The 23338-nt window shown below is 40.9% G+C and overlaps 1 protein-coding gene across 1 annotated transcript in view; it reads right to left on the reverse strand.

Moving 5' to 3' along the window:
* slc6a19a.1 (solute carrier family 6 member 19a, tandem duplicate 1) overlaps positions 1-22594 on the reverse strand; it is a gene marked incomplete at both ends in the record, with an annotated part of 31469 nt that extends 8875 nt beyond the window's left edge. The window contains 10 exons of the mRNA XM_079828607.1: positions 40-199; positions 274-478; positions 1856-2012; positions 6161-6289; positions 6373-6485; positions 6567-6677; positions 10088-10269; positions 12134-12271; positions 12375-12515; positions 22390-22594. Of these exons, the coding sequence (XP_079684733.1) occupies positions 40-199; positions 274-478; positions 1856-2012; positions 6161-6289; positions 6373-6485; positions 6567-6677; positions 10088-10269; positions 12134-12271; positions 12375-12515; positions 22390-22594 (1541 nt within the window). The remainder of the gene's footprint in view (positions 1-39; positions 200-273; positions 479-1855; positions 2013-6160; positions 6290-6372; positions 6486-6566; positions 6678-10087; positions 10270-12133; positions 12272-12374; positions 12516-22389) is intronic.
* Positions 22595-23338: the final 744 nt, after the last annotated feature.

Consider the following 23338-nt stretch of genomic DNA (forward strand, 5'->3'; position numbering starts at 1 on the left):
CCTTTAAGCGTGTGGAATAACTGGTCTGGGAACATGTACCTGTCGATCCCATAGACGTAAACGACAGCGATGATCTCGCAGAAGGCGATGACCAGCAGAGGAATGGAGCCGGCGAATCCGTCAAACAGAGCCAGCCAGTAGTTCCCAGAGGACTGGACGAATATGAGCGCCGTCACGAAGGAAACCAGACACGTGAGTCCTGAAAAACACCAGCAGCTCCAGTGACACGCCCTCAGCTCCACATGCTAAGCTCTTCACGGCGGATGTGCTTACCAGTGAACACTTCTTTAGGCCAGTTCTTGGGGAGCAGGTTGAGGTCCTGGAGGGGCACGACCACACCCTCGATGTTCCCGAACATGGTGGACAGTCCCAGGCAGAAGAGCATGATGAAGAACAGCACTGACCACAGAGGAGAGATGGGCATCTTGGTGATGGCCTCGGTGAACACGATGAAGGCCAAGCCGGTTCCCTCAACGCCCTGCACAAACATGTCTTTAAAAGGTCTTAAAATGTCTTAAAAAGGTCTTTAAAACGTCTTAAATAAGTCTTAAAAAGGTCTTTAAAATGTCTTAAAAAGGTCTTTAAAACGTCTTAAATAAGTCTTAAAAAGGTCTTTAAAATGTCTTAAAAAGTCTTAAAAAGGTCTTTTAAAAGGTCTTAAATAGGTCTTTAAAATGTCATAAATAAGCCTTAAAAAGGTCTTTAAAATGTCATAAATAAGTCTTAAAAAGGTCTTTAAAATGTCTTAAAAAAGTCTTAAAAAGGTATTTTAAAAGGTCTTAAATAGGTCTTAAAATGTCTTAAAAAGGTCTTAAAATGTCTTAAAAAGGTCTTTAAAAGGTCTAAAATAGGTCTTATATCAGTCTTAAATAGGTCTTAACAATGTCTTAAATAGGTCTTAAAATGTCTTTAAAAGGTCTTAAATAGGTCTTTAAAACGCCTTAAATAAGTCTTAAAAGGGTCTTTAAAAAGTCTTAAAAAGGTCTTTTAAAATGTCTTAAATAGGTCTTTAAAATGTCATAAATAAGCCTTAAAAAGGTCTTTAAAATGTCATAAATAAGTCTTAAAAAGGTCTTTAAAATGTCTTTAAAAAAGTCTCAAAAAGGTATTTAAAAGGTCTTAAATAGGTCTTAAAATGTCTTAAAAAGGTCTTAAAATGTCTTAAAAAGGTCTTTAAAAGGTCTTAAATAGGTCTTATATCAGTCTTAAATAGGTCTTAACAATGTCTTAAATAGGTCTTAAAATGTCTTTAAAAGGTCTTAAATAGGTCTTTAAAAGGTCTTAAATAGGTCTTAAAAATGTCTTAAATAGGTCTTAAATAGGTTTTATATCAGTCTTAAATAGGTCTTAACAATGTCTTAAATAGGTCTTAAACATTTCTTAAATAGGTCTTATATCAGTCTTAAATAGGTCTTTAAAAGGTCTTAAACAGGTCTTATATCAGTCTTAAATAGGTCTTAAAATGTCTTAAATAGGTCTTAAAAAGGTCTTTAAAAGGTCTTAAATAGGTCTTTCAAAGGTCTTAAAATGTCTTAAAAAGGTCTTAAAAATGTCTTTAAAAGGTCTTAAATAGGTCCTTAAAAGGTCTTAAAAAAGTCTTAAAAAGGTCTTAAATAGGTCTTTAAAAGGTCTTAAAAGGTCTTAAAATTTCTTTAAAAGGTTTTAAATAGGTCTTAAATAGGTCTTTAAAATGTCTTTAAAAGGTCTTTAAAATGTCTTAAAAAAGTCTTTAAAAAGTCTTTAAAAGGTCTTAAATAGGTCTTAAAATGTCTTTAAAAGGTCTTAAATAGGTCTACAAACATGAGTCGGCTGTTTGTCTTAACTGAGTGCCATAGTGAAGGACAGGGGAACATACCTCGCTGAGGAGCGTCTGCATGTCGCAGGTCTTGAGCTGGAGATCCTGAATGACGGCTGGTGTGGTGCTGTTGAGATGCTGCAGAACACTCTCGTAGTTGCTCTCCGTGACATTTCCCTCCGGCAGATTGAACGCGTTCATCAGTGCCAGGATGTTACTGCGGAGAGAGTGCGCTTCTTTAGCCCTTATACACACGCTCAGATATAATACAACAAGGTTACATCAAAAGTGTGGGGTTGATAAGATCCTATTATGCCCTTTTATGGGGTCTTAATTTTGTATTTGGGGTGTACTTGAATATGCTTTCATGCTGGAGAGACTGCAACATCTATTGTCTGTCCGAAACATGGCTCACGCCAGCGGTCCCGGATACAGCCGTGACGCCGTCCGAGAACTTCTCTGTTTTTCGGATGGACAGAACAGCCGAGGCCGGGAAATCTAAAGGCGGTGGAGTGTGTTTCATGATAAACAAGAAATGGTGCGATCCTAGGAACATCTCCATTCTTTCGCGATCCTGCTCGCCTCACTTGGAACATTTAACTCTCATGTGCCGGCCTTTCTACCTACCGAGGGAGTTTTCCTCGGTCATCGCCACTGCCGTTTATATTCCACCGCAGGCAGACACGGGGCTGGCTTTATCTGCCCTCCATGATGTGACCAGCGGCTTCATAAACAAACACCCCGACGCTGCTTTCATCGTCGCGGGTGATTTTAACAAAGCTAACCTAAAGAAAGTATTGCCAAACTTTCACCAGCATGTCTCCTGTCCCACACGAGGAGCAAACACACTGGATCATTGCTACTCTCCGTTTAAGAACGCCTACAAAGCTCGTTCACAGCCAGCTTTTGGCAAATCGGACCATGCCGCCATTTTCCTCACACCGGAATATAAACAAAGGCTCGTTCAAGAGCCCCCAGTGAGGAGGGAAGTCAAACGCTGGTCATCCCATTCAGAGATCACGCTACAGGCAGCTCTTGATGACGTCGACTGGGACATGTTCCGCGCGAGTTCTGAAGACGTCAGCGAGTTCACAGAAGTGGCGCTCTGCTTTATCAATACACTGACAGAGCAAGCCACACAAACAATAACTATAACGTCCTTCCCTAATCAGAAACCGTGGGTGGACAGTTCAATCCGCACTGCAGTAAACTCGCGCACCACCGCTTACAATGCCGGTCTCCTAACGGGGGATATGAGGGAGTACAAAGCTTCATGTTACGCCCTCCGGCGCGCCGTTAAAGCCGCAAAACTCCGCTATAAAGACCGAGTGGAATCTCATTTCCAACTCAACGACTCCCGGCGGATGTGGCAGGGACTGAGAACCATCTGTGCTTTTGGAACTAAATCCTCTGCAGAGGTGAGAGCTGATCCGTTACTGGTGAACGAGTTAAACTCTTTCTACGCTCGCTTTGATGGTAATCGCGGCAGCGCGACTCCGGCGAGTGACGCGTCAGAGAGAGTCCCTCAGAGCAGCAACGGTCACGTGATCTCTGTCTCGGAGGACGAGGTTCGGAGGGCACTCAAACGTGTGGATGTCAGGAAAGCTGCTGGGCCGGATGGTATTTCAGGTCGTGTTCTGCGGTCCTGTGCTGATCAGCTCGCAGGGCTCTTTACATCCATATTCAACGAGTCCCTTGCTACATCTGTTGTCCCCACCTCCTTCAAACGATCCTCCATCATCCCTGTACCTAAGATCAGTAAACCCTCTTGCCTAAATGACTATCGTCCAGTGGCTCTCACATCTTTAGTCATGAAGGTCTTTGAGAGACTCATTAAAAACAACATTTGCTCCTCCATTCCTGACACTTTGGACCCTCTTCAGTTTGCCTATCGTCCCAATAGATCGACTGAAGATGCCATTTCTCACGTCCTTCACTCCTGCCTCACTCACATCGACAGCAAAAGTGGGAACTATGTCAGGTTGCTATTTATTGACTATAGCTCAGCCTTTAACACCATAGTTCCCATTAAGCTAACACACAAACTCCTGGATCTAGGCCTGAATTCTTCTCTCTGCCTCTGGATTGAAGATTTCCTCACTGGCAGACCCCAGGCGGTGAGAGTAGGCCAGTTCACCTCCACCTCCATCACCCTGAGTGTTGGAGCTCCACAGGGCTGTGTGCTGAGTCCCCTGCTCTACTCTCTCTACACCCATGACTGTTTGTCCACACACAGCTCCACCTCTATCATCAAGTTTGCTGATGATACTGTTGTCCTGGGTCTCATCTCCAACAACAATGAGACGGCATACTTGGACGAAGTGGAGCAACTGACATCATGGTGCCAGGACAACTGTCTCTCTCTGAATGTTAACAAGACCAAAGAACTGATTGTGGACTTCAGGAAGAGACAGCATCGGTCATACTCCCCTCTCATGATCAGCGGGACACCGGTAGAGAGAGTGAGCAGCTTCAAATACCTGGGTGTGAACATCTCCGAGGATCTGACCTGGACTACACACATCCAGACACAGGTGAAAAAAGCCAGGCAAAGACTGTACCACCTGCGCCAGCTGAGGAAATTCAGGGTTTCACCAGCCATCCTGAAAACTTTCTATCGAGGGGCGATAGAAAGTGTCCTGACTCAGTGCATCACAGCGTGGTACGGGAACAGCACCAGTCACGACTGCAAAGCCCTGCAAAGAGTGGTGCGCTTATCCGAGCGCATCTCAGGCTCAGCTCTCCCGTCTCTGCAGGACACCTACACCAAACGCTGCAGAGGTAGAGCTACTAAAATCATCAGAGACATTAATCACCCTGCAAACTCTCACTTCACCCTGCTGCCATCTGGTAAGCGCTTCCGTAGCCTGATGGCAAAGACTGAAAGACTCAGGAGGAGTTTCTTCCCCCAGGCCATCAGACTCCTGAACTCAGTCACGTGACTCACTTCACCCCCGCACACGCATAAACATACAGTTTTTTAACATTAACATCCACATACTGCAATTGCACTGCACTTTACGTCCCTATTGTTACTGCGTAACAACCTGTAATAAACCTTGCACATTATACTTCTTTATATATACATATTATATATTTTATGTTAACCACTTATTTTTAAGTCTACAGTTTATCTCACTTATCATATCCACATATTTTTTTATATTTTTATTTTTATCTTATTTCCTATTTTTATCTTTTACTTGATTTATTTATAATTCTACTTATGTTAATACTTTTTATTCTAATTTTATTCTATTTCTATTTTAATTTCTTGTAACTGTTATTTGCACTGTCCATGGAGCGGACCTGTTTACATTTCACTGCCAGTTGTATATTGTGTATATAACTGTGTATGTGACAAATAAAACTCTTGAATCTTGAATCTTGAATCTTGGATTGGTCAAAAAACACATCAGGATTTTCACGGGTCTTTAAAAAGGTCTTAAAAAGGTCTTAAAAGGTCTAAAATATGTCTTAAAAAGGTCTTAAATATGTCTTAAAAGGGTCTTAAATAGGTCTTTAAAAGGTTTTAAAAAGGTCTTAAAAATGTCTTAAATAGGTCTTAAAAAGGTCTTAAATAGGTCTTAAAAAGGTCTTAAATAAGTCTTAAATGGGTCTTAAATAGGTCTTTAAAAAGTTTTAACAAGGTCTTAAAAAGGTCTTAAATAGGTTTTAAAAAGGTCTTTAAAAGGTCTTAAATAGGTCTTTAAAAGGTCTTAAATAGGTCTTAAAAGGGTCTTTAAAATGTCTTTAAAAGGTCTTAAATAGGTCTTAAAAAGGTCTTTAAAAGGTTTTAAACAGTTCTTAAAAAGGTCTTTAAAAGGTCTTAAAAAGGTCTTTAAAAGGTCTTAAAAAGGTCTTTAAAAGGTCTTAAGCCGGGTTCACACTGTGCGATTTTGGCCACTGTGCGATTTTGGCCGTCTGAGACAAATTTTGAAATCCTAAAAGATTTCTCTGATCCTAGGCTAAAATCTGTGCACCGACAACCGATTAATGACCGTTGCGATCAAATTTTACCTCGGACAAAATTCTGGCAGTGTCAGAAGATTTGAGGCGCAATCCTAGGACGACCGTCAAATCAAGAACCAAACATGCTAGGTTTCGCCTTATGGTTTGTGCAACGTTGTGATTTAGCACTTAAACAACTTTCGTGAATATCTTCGAAACCGTTAGTCCGATCAAGGCGAATCAATTTTGATAGTAAGTGGCAATTTCTGTCTGTAACTCCTAAATGAAATGAGACATTTTCACCAAATTTGAAACACTTATGTATGGGCTCACTCCGAGGACACACACAAAAAGCAGGGGGACTGTGCCACTTGGTGGCGCTATAATATGTGATGTGGTTAGTGAAGGACGCACCTCTCAACACATGCATCATAGTTCTCCGTCGCTCTGAAGCCGATGATGGAGTAAATGACGGTTGCGGAGTAAACCGAGGTGAGGGCGTTGATGATGGAAATGGTGACGGCGTCCTGCTCACAGTTATTGCTGGTGGAATAATAATCATTATGTACAACATAAGCTACAGTGTATTAGCTATATCCTTCAGAGTTGTGCTTTGGACCACTCACTGCACAGAGTTGTAGCTGGAGAAGGAGATGAGTCCTCCAAACGCCAGAGAGAAGGAGAACAGCACCTGCGCTCCAGCATCCAGCCACGTCGTGGGGTTTATCAGCTCATTCACCTGCAAACAGGTCAGCAGAGCCGTCAGATCGCTAGCTTCAGTACGCTAGCTCGTGCGCTGAGGTTTAGCTGGTGAACTCACGTCTGGAGTGAAGAGGAACTTGATTCCGCTCAGAGAGCCTTTGAGCGTCAGGGCTCGGATGAGGAAGATGGTCAGCACCAGGTATGGCAGGGTGGAGGTGATGTACACGGCCTGAGGAGAGATGTGGTTAGATGGGGGATTTCACAGCTTTACATTGATCACATGATTTACATCATGAAGCTTCGAAGTGTTATGAATCAGTGAGTGGACTCAGCGGTTTGGAGTGTTATGAATCAGTGAGTGGACTCAGCGGTTTGGAGCGTTATGAATCAGTGAGTCGACTCAGCGGTTTGGAGCGTTATGAATCAGTGAGTCGACTCAGCGGTTTGGAGCGTTATGAATCAGTGAGTCGACTCAGCGGTTTGGAGCGTTATGAATCAGTGAGTCGACTCAGCGGTTTGGAGCGTTATGAATCAGTGAGTCGACTCGGAGCGTTATGAATCAGTGAGTCGATTTAGCGGTTTGGAGCGTTATGAATCAGTGAGTCGATTTAGCGGTTTGGAGCGTTATGAATCAGTGAGTCGACTCAGCGGTTTGGAGCGTTATGAATCAGTGAGTCGACTCAGCGGTTTGGACATTATGAATCAGTGAGTCGACTCAGCGGTTTGGAGCGTTATGAATCAGTGAGTCGATTTAGCGGTTTGGAGCGTTATGAATCAGTGAGTCGATTTAGCGGTTTGGAGTGTTATGAATCAGTGAGTGGACTCAGCGGTTTGGAGCGTTATGAATCAGTGAGTCGACTCAGCGGTTTGGAGCGTTATGAATCAGTGAGTCGACTCAGCGGTTTGGAGCGTTATGAATCAGTGAGTCGACTCAGCGGTTTGGAGCGTTATGAATCAGTGAGTCGACTCGGAGCGTTATGAATCAGTGAGTCGATTTAGCGGTTTGGAGCGTTATGAATCAGTGAGTCGATTTAGCGGTTTGGAGCGTTATGAATCAGTGAGTCGACTCAGCGGTTTGGAGCGTTATGAATCAGTGAGTCGACTCAGCGGTTTGGACATTATGAATCAGTGAGTCGACTCAGCGGTTTGGAGCGTTATGAATCAGTGAGTCGATTTAGCGGTTTGGAGCGTTATGAATCAGTGAGTCGATTTAGCGGTTTGGAGTGTTATGAATCAGTGAGTGGACTCAGCGGTTTGGAGCGTTATGAATCAGTGAGTCGACTCAGCGGTTTGGAGCGTTATGAATCAGTGAGTCGACTCAGCGGTTTGGAGCGTTATGAATCAGTGAGTCGACTCAGCGGTTTGGAGCGTTATGAATCAGTGAGTCGACTCAGCGGTTTGGAGCGTTATGAATCAGTGAGTCGACTCGGAGCGTTATGAATCAGTGAGTCGATTTAGCGGTTTGGAGCGTTATGAATCAGTGAGTCGATTTAGCGGTTTGGAGCGTTATGAATCAGTGAGTCGACTCAGCGGTTTGGAGCGTTATGAATCAGTGAGTCGATTTAGCGGTTTGGAGCGTTATGAATCAGTGAGTCGATTTAGCGGTTTGGAGCGTTATGAATCAGTGAGTCGATTTAGCGGTTTGGAGCATTATGAATCAGTGAGTCGACTCAGCGGTTTGGACATTATGAATCAGTGAGTCGACTCAGCGGTTTGGAGCGTTATGAATCAGTGAGTCGATTTAGCGGTTTGGAGCGTTATGAATCAGTGAGTCGATTTAGCGGTTTGGAGCGTTATGAATCAGTGAGTCGATTTAGCGGTTTGGAGCATTATGAATCAGTGAGTCGACTCAGCGGTTTGGAGCGTTATGAATCAGTGAGTCGATTTAGCGGTTTGGAGCGTTATGAATCAGTGAGTCGATTTAGCGGTTTGGAGCATTATGAATCAGTGAGTCGACTCAGCGGTTTGGACATTATGAATCAGTGAGTCGACTCAGCGGTTTGGAGCGTTATGAATCAGTGAGTCGACTCAGCGGTTTGGAGCGTTATGAATCAGTGAGTCGACTCAGCGGTTTGGAGCGTTATGAATCAGTGAGTCGATTCAGTGGTTTGGAGCGTTATGAATCAGTGAGTCGATTCAGCGGTTTGAATCGCCAAAGTCACGTGATTTCAGCAGTTTGCCGGTTTGACACGCGATCCGAATCAAGATTCGACTCACTGATTCATAACGCTTCGAAGCTTCATGATGCCTTGTTTTGAAATCGTCATCACTATATAAGTCGTTATTTAGGTTTTTTTTGCGCACAAAAACTATTGTCGCCGATTCGTAAAGTTATTGTAGAGCCGCTGTAGTGAGATGGACTTTGTATCGACGTCTTAAGTGTCTTTTAAGGGTCTTGAGAGTGTAAAGTTGAGCCAATGGAGGCCTTTCAGAGCATCAGATTTACACTAAAATATCTTCATTTGTGTCTGAAGATGAACGGAGGTCTGACGGGTGTCCAACCACATGAGGCTCAGTCATTAATGACAGAATTTTCGTTTTTGGGTGAAGTAACCAGTGTTGGGCACGTTACTTTAAAAAAGTAATTAGTTATAGTTACTAGTTACTTCTTACAAATAGTAACTGAGTTAGTAACTGAGTTACGTCATTATAAAAGTAACTAATTACCAAGGAAAGTAACTACTGTGTTACTTTTTTTTTTTTCAAATGTTCAAATATGTCAAATAACTTGGATGCCCCCAATTTCAAATATGTTAAATGAATGAATTGGACACTAAATAGAATAAATTGCTATTATAAAACATTGTAAATTAATGTACACTATTGTAATGTTGCTGTGGGACAATGTGAGAGACACCTATCAAATTCAAAATATTATTGTAAATATTATCAGTAGTATCACTACTATAGTTTAAATATTGTGTAAATAGTATCAGTACTTCTTTACTACTCCTCACGTTATCACCTGGGTTTTTAGCCACTAATGTTGTGGCTGTGATGACGTGAGGCTTCATTAGATTAGAAATATAATTACTTGCCACCGACGTGGAGAGACTCTTTCTTCCTGGGCATAATCTGCACGTTACATAAACATTCTTACCTTTCACCTCAACTTGGGAAAAGTAGCGCTTATACTTCCAGTTAGCGAAAACTACCTTTGAAGTCGTTGGACTGACTGTGCATATGCGTGTGCGTCATAGGTGTGTGTGTGTGTGTGTGTGTGTGTGTGTGTGTGTGTGTGTGTGTGTGTGTGTGTGTGTGTGTGTGAACTCAACCTATCAACCTCAACCTTGTCTCCCACCCACCAATCATCATCAGTTATGTGTAGCACCCAACCCACCCCCCAACACCCCTCGCGCGCACACACACACACACACACACACACACGCACGTTGCAGGTCCGACTGACAGAGAGCCTGTTGGGATGAAAAACGCTTCAGTGAGCTCAATTATAGTAACGCCGCATTTTTTTTTCTCAGTAACTCTAACGGCGTTGTAACGGAAGAAACAGTCATTCGTTTGATTACTCGTTACTGAAAAAAGTAATTCCGTTAGTAACGCCGTTTATCTATAACGCCGTTATTCCCAACACTGGAACTAACCCTTTAAGTGTTTTCAGTCGGGTCAGTTTGTGTTTACCTTCCCTGTTGTTTCGATGCCTCTGATACAGCAGATGTACAACACGATCCAGGCACAGAACAGACACAGCACCAGCCACCACTGCAGCCCGCCCGAGTCCTCGATGGCCGCCGAGCTGTTCAGAGTCTCCCTGTACCAGAAATAATCCACCGGAGAGCTGCGCGCGCATTCTGACTCCAGGCCTGCAGGGGGAGACACACGAACACTCGCTCACGCCAGGAACGCTCGAGCCACGGAGGGGTCATTTGACCCGGTCAAGTTCAGTTCAACAATCGGGTGTGTATCAATATATTTGATCCGTGCATTGGGTCTTAGGGGGCTTTCACACCTGCCTTGTTTGGTCCGGATTTTCTGACTTTTCAGTTTGGTCTGAATCAAAATGACCGGTGTGAAACCTCCCCTGACCACGGGCCGCACCAAACAGACGAAATTTGGTCCGACAAAAAGTGGCCGTCTCAGTCCGGATCAAACTGAACAAAGGTTCGGTTCGTTTCTTGTGTGAAAGCATTTTCTGTACGGTTCAGACTTTCAGAGCATTTACAGGAAGTTCATGTTTATGTTTAAATATTATAATGTTATTTTAAAATTTCATCTAGGCTACATTGATTATCAAAAGTGAAAAGATGCGCAATATGTCAGAAGACGGAAGGTCAGAAATGATTTTGAAAGACATTTTGTATGATTTTGCTTAGAAAGCCTTTCTTTAATGTGAATTTCGTTTTGTATAAATTGTATCTTAATTTTAATCAATGTTTAATCAGATAATTGCCTGGATTTAATAAATAAGAAGCAAATAGTCTATAGCAGACAATAATCGCGGGAGCGATCACATGCTTTACACATGAACTGGAGTCTCAAACAAACCCAAACTCAGCAGATACTCGTCTCAAAAACATGAGAAATATGTGAATATAAAGCTAGAAATGTCCACTTTTAAACGTAACGAAAAGAAAATAGTCCAGCAATGCGCACGGTTCAATAGTGGCAGCGATATGCGTCTGTTCATTCACTCTTGTCAAAGACGCTGATGTCAGACGCACGTCCGTTTACAAACCAATCAATGTCCAGATGCCGCCCACATGATGAAGACGAGTGGACGCAAGTGTGTCATGTGCAGTTCTTTAGTGCGCTCGCATGTGGCAATGTGAAACCAAACCAAAACTAACCAAATGTATAAAATGTATCAAAACGTGAACTTAGGTTCGGACCTTGGTGAGGACTTTCAGGTGTGAAAACGCCCTTAAAGGGGTCATGAGCTGAGAAATCAACTTAACCTTGAGCTTTTGACATATAAGAGGTCATCATACTGTAAGAATATCCTGGAAGTTTCACACCCTAAAATGTCCTGTTTGTCCAAAAACAGCTTTTATTACCAAGTGAAAGAGCGCCGCTGTAGAAGATCAACGCTTACTTCACCATCGCAACTTTGGCCCCACCCACTGGAGTGTTAGTGAGATGACGAGGAGAGAAGTTTGAAAGTCTTTACACTGAAGTCTCACAGCGGCCAATCACAGCAGTGGGCGTTTACACTGAAGTCTCACAGTGGCCAATCACAGCAGTGGGCGTTTACACTGAAGTCTCACAGCTGTCAATCACAGCAGTGGGCGTTTACACTGAAGTCTCACAGCGGCCAATCACAGCAGTGGGCGTTTACACTGAAGTCTCACAGCGGCCAATCACAGCAGTGGGCGTTTACACTGAAGTCTCACAGCTGTCAATCACAGCAGTGGGCGTTTACACTGAAGTCTCACAGCGGCCAATCACAGCAGTGGGCGTTTACACTGAAGTCTCACAGCAGACACGCCCCTTTAAACAGAGCGTTCAAATCAGAGGCTAAAATTTCTAAATTATGACCGTTTTTGATTAAAAAATCATACTAACATTATAAGTGCACCCCAGGAAACATTATAAACAATGCAGTTCATGACCCCTTTAAAGTGACAGTAGCCTTAGAGTTCTTTGCTTACATTAGTTAGTATTAGTTTTTGCTGGTATTGTGAATAGTGAACTTTCACTGGTATCTAAAACTCTGCTTATTTTCAGTACCGGTTCTGTTGGCATTAACTGGACAGTGGCTCCAGGGCAGTGGATCTTGCAGTGAGTTGAAGAAGTACCACATGACCCAGGCCATGATGGTGTTGTAGTACATGCCCACTATGAAGGAAGCCAGCATGGAGGCGATGCCTGAGGGACGGAAGAGTAACTGGTGAGTAATATGATTTATGGAAAGATTAACTCATCTACAGAGGATAGTTCAGAGGTCAGTCATCAGGCTCATCTGACTCACCAACTCCAGTGAGATATGGGCTGATGGATCTCCAGCAACCCACACTGCCCTTCCTCAGTCTCTGTCCGATGGCGAACTCCAGGTGCAGGAGCGGAACTCCCTCCAGGACCAGCAGGATCAGGAACGGGATCATAAACGCTCCTAGAATAAAGGAAGTGTCACATCAATCCAGTCTGCTAACATTAAAGGCCTGTTCACACCAATACCATAACAATATGACGCCTGCAGTTCTGTCGCCTGCCCCTTTAAAGGGTTAGTTCACCCAAAAATGTAAATTCTGTCATTAATTCCTCACCCTCATGTGGTTGGACACCCGTCAGACCTCCGTTCATCTTCAGACACAAATGAAGATATTTTAGTGTAAAGCTGATGCTGAGAAAGGCTTCAGATAGGCCTCCATTGGCATTCAGTACATTTACACTCACAAGACCCAGAAAAGGCACTAAAAACGTCGTTACAAAGTCCATCTCACCACAGTGACTCTACAGTAATTTTACGACGGCAATAGTTTTTGTGCGCAAAAAAAATCAAAATAACACCTTTATCCAACTTGTTCTTGTCTTCCGTGTGTGTCTCCACGACGCATGCGTGAGAATATGAGCAGATCCGGCGTTCGGGAATCCATGAAATGCCACTTTAACCCCATTTTGAGAACTACACCGAGACCTAAAGCACGATCAATGTAGAATTCAACAGCTGAGACACGCGCGTCTTCCTCTGCTCGTAGACAAATCTCTTCTGGGTCATGTGTCCGAACGCCGGATCTGCGTCATATTCTCACGCATGCGTCGTGGAGACACACACGGAAGACAAGAACAAGCTGGATAAAGGTGTTATTTTGATTTTTTTTTGCGCACAAAAACTATTGTCGTCGCATCGTAAGATTATTGTAGAGTCACTGTGGTGAGATGGACTTTGTAACGGCGTTTTAAGAGCCTTTTATGGGTCTTGTGAGTGTAAATGTACTGAATGCCAATGGAGGCCTATCTGAAGCCTTTCTCAGCATCAGCTTTACACTAAAATATCTTCATTTGTGTCTGAAGATGAACGGAGGTCTGACGGGTGTCCAACCACATGAGGGTGAGGAATTAATGACAGAATTTACATTTTTGGGTGAACTAACCCTTTAAAGCAGGATGGATTCTGATTGCCTGTCAATGTTTTTATCGTACATCAGCTGGAAAAAAAGTTCTAAAAGTGATTATCGTTTTTTTAAAACTTTAGGGGCCAAGCAGCGAAGGTTGAAACCGTTCCCGCATTCTTCTTCTTCCACCATTGGAGTCTATGCCAGCCCATAGAACCGCTTGCGGGAAAGTTGTGAAATTAGGCACACTCATAGAGGACAGTCCCAACATTAACCACACCAATTTTGGAGTCTGTAAAACAATCCCTCTAGCGCCACCACCTAAATTTAGTGGGGACACTACATTTTCCTAAATTTTTCAACTAAATATCCAAATAAAATTATTAAACTTAATTAACCATATAAACTAAATTACTGATCTAAAGCCCACACTGTCACTGTATGATAATTTAAATGAGCTGATGACATCACCGTTTTCTCCAGAATGGCTATATGGCGGAATCAAATTTTGTTGCATTATTTTCCTGTTTAACACTGTAAAGCTGCTCTGAAACAATCTACATTGTTAAAAGCGCTATATAAATAAAGTTGACTTGACTTGACTGACCACCTGTCCAAAGTTTGACTCATGTTTATGCTAATAACTTTTGAACTATAATGGCTAGAAACAAAATTCTCTTTTCCTATGAAATGTAAGTCATACGTCTAAACAAGTTAAGTACCAAATAATAAGTTGATATCACAAAAATTAAGCTGTAAAGCAAATGTTCTGAACTAAACGTTTTTTTTATTTATTCAAAATATATATTTTACAGATAATTTGGACTCTAATATTGCTAGAAAATCAAAGCCATATATCTAAGTCGTGTACCAAATTTGATGTGGATATCACACAAGTTGAGATGTAGTAAAGCAAATGTACTGAACTTAATATTTTGTATTGTATTTAATATATAAATATTTTTTTTAAGTATTTAGACTCTAAAATTGCTACTAAATCAAAGCCACATATCTAACCAAGTTAAGAACCAAATTTGAAGTTTATATCACAAAAATTTAGCTTGGCTCAAGTCTATTCGATTGCATTTTCGTCACGAAAATTTTCCCGCCATGTTGAATTTTCTTTTGCGAACTTTTGCTGCCATCATCTACAGACCATGCTGACAACAATGGAATTCAAGGTGATTCGTCGAATCATTTTCGATAAACGCGCCAACAAATTTTACGTAGCTGTTGCAAAAATACACTTAAGGCTATATCTCCGCAACGCTTTATCGTATTCAAACCAAATTTGGTACATGTCATCACAAGCATGACCTGAGGCGACATGCAGCGTTTCGGCGCAGCGCCACCTACTGGTCCGGAGATACGAAAAATTGCTATTTTTGCTTATAACTTCTGAACGATAATAAAAACGTGGTCTCGTTAGATTCAGGATGTCATGCCGAGTCGAATGATATCCAATTTTACCACATCGGCTATTTTGGCTGTCAGACATTTTGAATTATGTGCTAAAATACTGTATTTTATGAACACATGAATGGATTATGAAACTCGGTTTGGGTCATCAGCTCGATGCCCTGAAGGAGCCTGAGACGTTTCGAAACAGCGCCACCTACTGGATAATGTTTTTTCAAACGCTTATAATTTTGGGTGTGGTTGACTTATTTTCATGGGAGTAACTTTTTTTGTCTCCTGAATCCTTGCAGAGTCCAACGATACCAGACTTGCCAGGTTTCGGCCTATGGTTTGTGCAGCGTTGTAATTTAGCACTTATAAAACATTAGCTGATATCTTTGAAACCGCTAGTCCGATTGAGACGAAACCAGCGTCAGAAGTTCAGAAACATAGGTCGATAGCTGAACACTAATGCCCAAATGTCAAAATATTGATAGTAAAGGGCAGTAAAATCCAATCAAAGTCAGGAGTCAGTCATTTTTTACGTGTTTTTTCATATAAATGTCTATAACTCCAAAACAAAATGAGATATTTTCACCAAAATTGACACATGCATGTATGGGCTCACTCTGAGGACACATATTCAAAATTGTAGGATTGAGCCTCTTGGTGGCGCTATAATAGAACAAAACATGAAATTCCTATAGACTACAATGCATTTTTCAGCCATTTTGCCTAAAATCATCTTAAAATGCCTTTAATTGCTCATTGTTGCAGTTGGTCTGACCCTTCCAGTCATGTTAGCATGTTTTATTGGCTTATTGGTGCTTGGCCCCGGTATTGCCGCTTGCAGCTATATTTGTCCTTGTTGTGAACGAGCCTTTAGTCTTGAATTACGTTCAAATTCTGGGTACGATCTTTATGGATTTAATATACATCACACTACTAAGTCCAAAACATGAATACTTCTCTCACATTACAAACAGAAATCAGCACGAGAACACATTTAATACTGAACACAATCTAAATGTTATTAACGGCTCTGTAACATTATAACAATGAAAACGTGTGCCATCATTCGGATAAAAGTCTTTACCATTTGCATACACGAGAGAAACTGACGTGACAAAATACATCTACAATGGTTTGTTTAGTTGATATTTTAACCATAAAATATGCGTCAAATTGACCCGTAAACATCATATTTGTAATGTACGTTCCGCACATTAGTGTGTCGAGAAACTGTTGCCTGTTCATGACCATCAATGAGAAAAAGTCACAAAATATTATATTTCCGACAGCTCAAATATCAATCAAATTGATCCGCAACATAAAATATAACTCTGCTTGGTTCATGAATCTCTAGGAACTCAAGAAATTATTATCATATTAATATCCACAAATGTTGTATTCTTCAATATTTATTATAGCTTACTGAAAGAATGTACATTCATGCATTTGGTTACTTTTATCTGAAGTGAGAATGCTCAAGTTTAAGATGAATTGTGAAGGAGTTTGATTTTTGAGGTTTATGCGGTGGATCCTCTCAGGTTATTGAATAACTATAGGAATATTCACTATTAATATTAACCCTATTACTCATTGATGCTCTTATGTGGCCGGATGCATGAACTGCTTAAACTAGTCTTGTAAGTATTTTCTTTAGGACTGAATGCGTTTGAAGTCATTTACATAAAATTGTAGATTTGTCTAATTTGAGACTGAAAAGGATCCATTAATTAATTGCAATAGCTCAAATTCTTAAAACACTGTGTCTTTTATATAAGCGGCTGTAATCTGTAAATGTGTGTAGTCCAGATTTAACCTGTGAACTGTCTCCTCTCCTCTGAGCTCACATCTGATCTTAAAGGATGTAGTAAATGTACTGAACTAAACTTTTTATTTTATGCTAATTTATGCTTTATTCTAAAATTGCTAGAAAATGAAAGTCATACGTCTAAACAAGTTAAGTACCAAATTTGAAGTTGATATCACAAAAATTAAGCTGTAAAGCAAATGTTCTGAACTAAACGTTTTTTTTTTTTTTTTATTCAAAATATATATTTTACAGATAATTTGGACTCTAAAATTGCTAGAAAATCAAAGCCAAATATCTAAGTTGTGTACCAAATTTTATGTGGATATCACACAAATTGAGATGTAGTAAAGCTGAACTGAACTAAATATTTTGTATTGTATTTAATTTTTTTTTTTTTAATAAAAGTATTTGGACTCTAAAATTGCTACTAAATCAAAGCCACATGTCTAACCAAGTTAAGAACCAAATTTGAAGTTTATATCACAAAAATGTAGCTGTAAAGCAAATTTTTTAATGTAACGCAAATGTACTGAACTGAACATTTTTAATTTATCCAAAATATATTTTTTACAAAAGTATTTTGACTCTAAAATTGCTACTAAATCAAAGTCAAACGTCTAAACAAGTTGTGTTCCAAAAGTGAAGCTGATGTCACGAAAATTAAGCTGTAGCAAATTTACTGAACTAAACAGTTTTTTATTTATTTAAAATATATATATTTTATAGATAATTTGGACTCTAAAATTGCCAGAAAATCAAAGTTCTACGTCTAACCAAGTCGTGTACCAAATTTGAAGTTTTATACTTCAATATTTTTGATAAATAATTTACTGTAAAGCAAATGAACTGAACTAAATATGTTTTATTGTATTGAATATATATATATATTTTTACAAACGTATTTGGACTCTAAAATCAAAGTTATATGTCTAACCACAATGTGTACCAAATGTGAGGTTGAAATCACAAAAATTAAGCTGTAGCAAATATACTAAACCATTTTTAATTTATTCAAAATATATATTTTACAATTAATTTGTAATAACACAATAATTCTAAAATGGCTAGAAAATCAAAGCCAAATGTCTAACCAAGTTGTGTTCCAAATTTGATGTGGATATCGCAACAATTGAGCTGTAGTAAAGCAAGTTACTGTAAAGCAAATGTACTGAACTAAACATTTTGTATTGTATTTATTTATTTATAAAAGTATTTGGACTCTAAAATGTCTAGAACAGTGGTTCTCAAGCTTTTTATACCAAGTGCTGTTGTGGAATATTTGAATTTTTTTTGGAAGAAGTCGAATCCAATCTCTCAGAGTCGAAGTTCCAGGTCTCAGAGATAACTTTAACTTTATTGCATGAACAACAGAGTGAGATGCCAGCTGAACATCTGATCATGTGTCCGGCTTTCTTATCGCCCCTCATCCAATGGGCAACACCACCTTATGATTTCACAACACTAAAATGCAGAGCTCTGCATCTTCAGATTTACTGTGGAAAGCCCCAGAGCTTCTCTCTACATGTGAGGTTCTCTCAGCGCTCCACCGCTCATCTATAGGCCTCACTTCCCTCGCAGTAGATTTCCATGTTCTTCCAAGACCCTCTCATTACAGAAAGCTGAAGGCCTCGCCATAATCTGATTGATACATCATCTTGTTTATATCATACATATCAACAGGACCACCTCAGAAAATATCTGGCTCTCCAAATACAACCATAATGACCAACTTTAAAATACAGTAGCGTAGTACACTCGAAAAAATGCTGGGTTAAAAACAACCCAAGTTGGGTTGAAAATGGACTAACCCAGCAATTGGGTTGTTTTAACCTAGCAATTGGGTTGTTTTAACCCAGCAATTGGGTTGTTTTAACCCAGCAATTGGGTTGTTTTAACCTAGCAATTGGGTTGTTTTAACCCAGCAATTGGGTTGTTTTAACCTAGCAATTGGGTTGTTTTAACCCTGCAATTGGGTTGTTTTAACCCAGTAATTGGGTTGTTTTAACCTAGCAATTGGGTTGTTTTACCCCAGCAATTGGGTTGTTTTACCCCTGCAATTGGGTTGTTTTAACCCAGCAATTGGGTTGTTTTAACCCAGCAATTGGGTTGTTTTAACCTAGCAATTGGGTTGTTTTAACCCTGCAATTGGGTTGTTTTACCCCTGCAATTGGGTTGTTTTACCCCTGCAATTGGGTTGTTTTAACCTAGCAATTGGGTTGTTTTAACCTAGCAATTGGGTTGTTTTAACCCAGCAATTGGGTTGTTTTAACCTAGCAATTGGGTTGTTTTAACCCAGCAATTGGGTTGTTTTAACCTAGCAATTGGGTTGTTTTAACCCTGCAATTGGGTTGTTTTACCCCTGCAATTGGGTTGTTTTACCCCTGCAATTGGGTTGTTTTAACCCAGCAATTGGGTTGTTTTAACCTAGCAATTGGGTTGTTTTAACCCAGCAATTGGGTTGTTTTAACCTAGCAATTGGGTTGTTTTAACCCAGCAATTGGGTTGTTTTAACCTAGCAATTGGGTTGTTTTAACCCAGCAATTGGGTTGTTTTAACCCTGCAATTGGGTTGTTTTAACCCTGCAATTGGGTTGTTTTAACCCAGCGGTTGGGTTAAATGTTTGTTTAAAACAACCCAATTGCTGGGTTAGTCCCTTTTCAACCCAACTTGTGTTATTTTTAACCCAGCATTTTTTGAGTGTAGGCCTAACTATTCAGCTACAGCTCAAAAACGAGGCAGTTTATTCCTAATTGGAATATTTACTGTTGTCAGCCACTTTAACACTGAACATTAACACTGCTCTGTGCTTACATACAGGTCAATAAGATAATTAAATAATTATTCAATTAAAATTTATGTGTTTTAACATTAATTTATTGAGTGATTCCTCTGAGTACCACTAGAGGTACTCGTTCCACACTTTGAGAACCACTGGACTAGAAAATCAAAGCCAAATGTCTAACCAAGTTAAGTACCAAGTTTGATGTGGATATCACACAAATGAAGCTGCTAAAAGTGCCGTTTTCAACACCGTTTCAACAGTTTTCTCAGGATGGGAATTTTGAGTGTTGAAGCTTTTGAATGATCCCTCATTATATGTGATTGAGACGAGAGCCACGTGGTGGTTAACAGGCTTGAAGTCTAGACAAGTGTCAGTTCACCAGCATGTCTGACTGTGTGTGTGTGTGTGTGTGTGTGTGTGTGTGTGTGTGTGTGTGTGTGTGTGTGTGTGTGTGTGTGTGTGTGTGTGTTTTACAGTGCATTTTACAGATAATATATAGTGTGTTTATCTCGAGGTTTACTACAGTCAGCCGGATCTGGGCCATATCCAGATCAGATGGTGGACCTGCGCCCAGAGAAGACCAACACATGACCAACACATGACCGACACATGACCGACACATGACCGACACAAGACCGACACATGACCGACACATGACCGACACATGACCAACACAAGACCAACACATGACCGACACATGACCGACACATGACCGACACATGACCGACACATGACCGACACATGACCGACACATGACCGACACAAGACCGACACATGACCGACACATGACCAACACAAGACCAACACAAGACCAACACATGACCAACACATGACCAACACATGACCAACACATGACCAACACATGACCGACACATGACCGACACATGACCGACACATGACCGACACATGACCGACACATGACCAACACAAGACCAACACATGACCAACACATGACCAACACATGACCGACACAAGACCGACACATGACCAACACATGACCAACACAAGACCAACACAAGACCAACACATGACCAACACATGACCAACACATGACCAACACATGACCAACACATGACCAACACATGACCAACACATGACCGACACATGACCGACACAAGACCAACACATGACCGACACATGACCGACACATGACCGACACATGACCGACACATGACCGACACATGACCGACACATGACCGACACATGACCGACACATGACCGACACATGACCGACACAAGACCGACACATGACCAACACATGACCAACACAAGACCAACACAAGACCAACACATGACCAACGCATGACCAACACATGACCAACACATGACCAACACAAGTCCAACACATGACCAACACATGACCAACACATGACCAACACAAGACCAACACAAGACCAACACATGACCAACACAAGACCAACACATGACCAACACATGACCAACACAAGACCAACACATGACCAACACAAGACCAACACATGACCAACACAAGACCAACACAAGACCAACACATGACCAACACATGACCAACACATGACCAACACATGACCAACACATGACCAACACATGACCAACACATGACCGACACATGACCGACACATGACCAACACAAGACCAACACATGACCAACACATGACCAACACATGACCAACACATGACCGACACATGACCGACACATGACCGACACAAGACCGACACATGACCGACACAAGACCAACACATGACCAACACATGACCAACACATGACCAACACATGACCAACACAAGACCAACACATGACCAACACATGACCAACACATGACCAACACATGACCGACACATGACCGACACATGACCGACACAAGACCGACACATGACCGACACAAGACCAACACATGACCAACACATGACCAACACATGACCGACACATGACCAACACATGACCAACACATGACCAACACAAGACCGACACATGACCAACACAAGACCAACACAAGACCAACACATGACCAACACAAGACCGACACAAGACCGACACATGACCGACACATGACCGACACAAGACCGACACATGACCAACACATGACCAACACAAGACCAACACATGACCAACACATGACCAACACATGACCGACACATGACCAACACATGACCAACACAGGACCAACACAAGACCAACACAAGACCAACACATGACCAACACATGACCAACACAGGACCAACACAAGACCAACACAAGACCAACACATGACCAACACATGACCAACACATGACCGACACATGACCAACACAAGACCGACACATGACCAACACATGACCGACACATGACCAACACATGACCAACACATGACCAACACATGACCCTGAAGTGTCTGAGAAACCGTGTCCATTAGCCTCCGCCTGAACTGCCTCATCGTCACGGCATCTTCAGTAAACCCGTCTCCGGCGTGATGACTCCGATTGTTTGAATATTCCGATCTAATATGACAGATTAATCTAATATGAATCGATCATCCGATCTATTATGACCTCTGTCCTGTAAAGTGTCCAGAATAATAATCATACGCTGTTTGTTGATTGGCCAGAGGAGAACTCCCCCCCCGACTGAGCCTGGTTTCTCCAAGGTTTATTTTTCTCCATTCTGCTCCTGATGGGGTTTGGGTTTCCTTGCCACTGTTGCCTCTGGCTTGGCGTGCTCAGTTGGGGACACTACATTTTTCAACTAAATATCCAAATAAACCTAATTATTAAACTAAATTAACCATATAAACTAAATTACTGACCTAAAGCCCACACTGCCACTGTATGATAATTGAAATGAGCTGATGACATCACCGTTTTCTCCTGAATGGCTATACAGCCATATCAAATTCTATATATGCTATATAAGTAAAGTTGACTCGACTTGTGTGCAGGTGTGTGTGTGTGTGTGTGTGTGTGTGTGTCCGCTCACCTCCTCCATGGCTCTGGCAGAGGTAGGGGAACCTCCAGACGTTGCCCAGTCCCACACAGAAGCCCACACAGGTCAGCATGTACTGGGTTTTGTTGTCCCACTGCGGCCGCTCTCCAGCCTCCTCCAGCTCCAGCTTCTCCAGCTCGGCGTGAGAGGGAATCCGCTCATCCAGACCCGGGTTGGGGAGCTTCAGCTTCAGCTTCATTCCTGCTGCGATTGGTCTCTCTCTCAGGGAAGTGATGGAGAGCTCAGATAAGTGTCTCTCTCTCTGTGTGTGTGTGATCGTAAAGAGATCTGACGGCGGCTCGGTATTAGCGACCTTTAATACTCGCTGCTTTATTCCGGGAGCTTTAAGTGATTCGTCAGCAGATAAAGGCTGGAGGAAGGCTAAACTGGTTTCAGTGGTAGTTAATGTGTAATGGTACTCACGGCTGGATTGTTTCTGCCAGTGGATATACTATTAGAGTTTACTATTATGCTTTTATTTTAAAGTTTTAGTCATTTTGTTGTGTTTTTGTCTTTTTTATATATATATTTAATCTAATAAATTTGTATTTATTTATATAATCTCTTTCATTAGATCTATCATTCTATTATAGATTTTTTTATTTTAGTTTTAGTTTATTTTAGTACTTATTACTAGAATAATACACTTAAGTTACTTATTTTATTTCATTTTAGTTTATTATTTTAGTACTTCTTACTAAAATAAAAATAAAATAAAATAAACTTAAGTTACTTATTGCTCATTTTATTTTATTTTTAGTTTGTTATTTTAGTACTTATTACTAGAATAAAATAAACTTGTTACTTTTTTGCTTATTTAATTTTAGTTTTAGTTTGTTATTTTAGTACTTATTACTAAAATAAAAATAAAATAAACTTAAGTGACTTATTGCTTATTTTATTCAATTTTAGTTTGTTATTTTAGTACTTATTACTAAAATAA

This window comes from Gobio gobio, assembly GCF_949357685.1.
Source record: "Gobio gobio genome assembly, chromosome: 11".
In the NCBI taxonomy this organism is placed as follows: Eukaryota; Metazoa; Chordata; class Actinopteri; order Cypriniformes; family Gobionidae; genus Gobio; species Gobio gobio.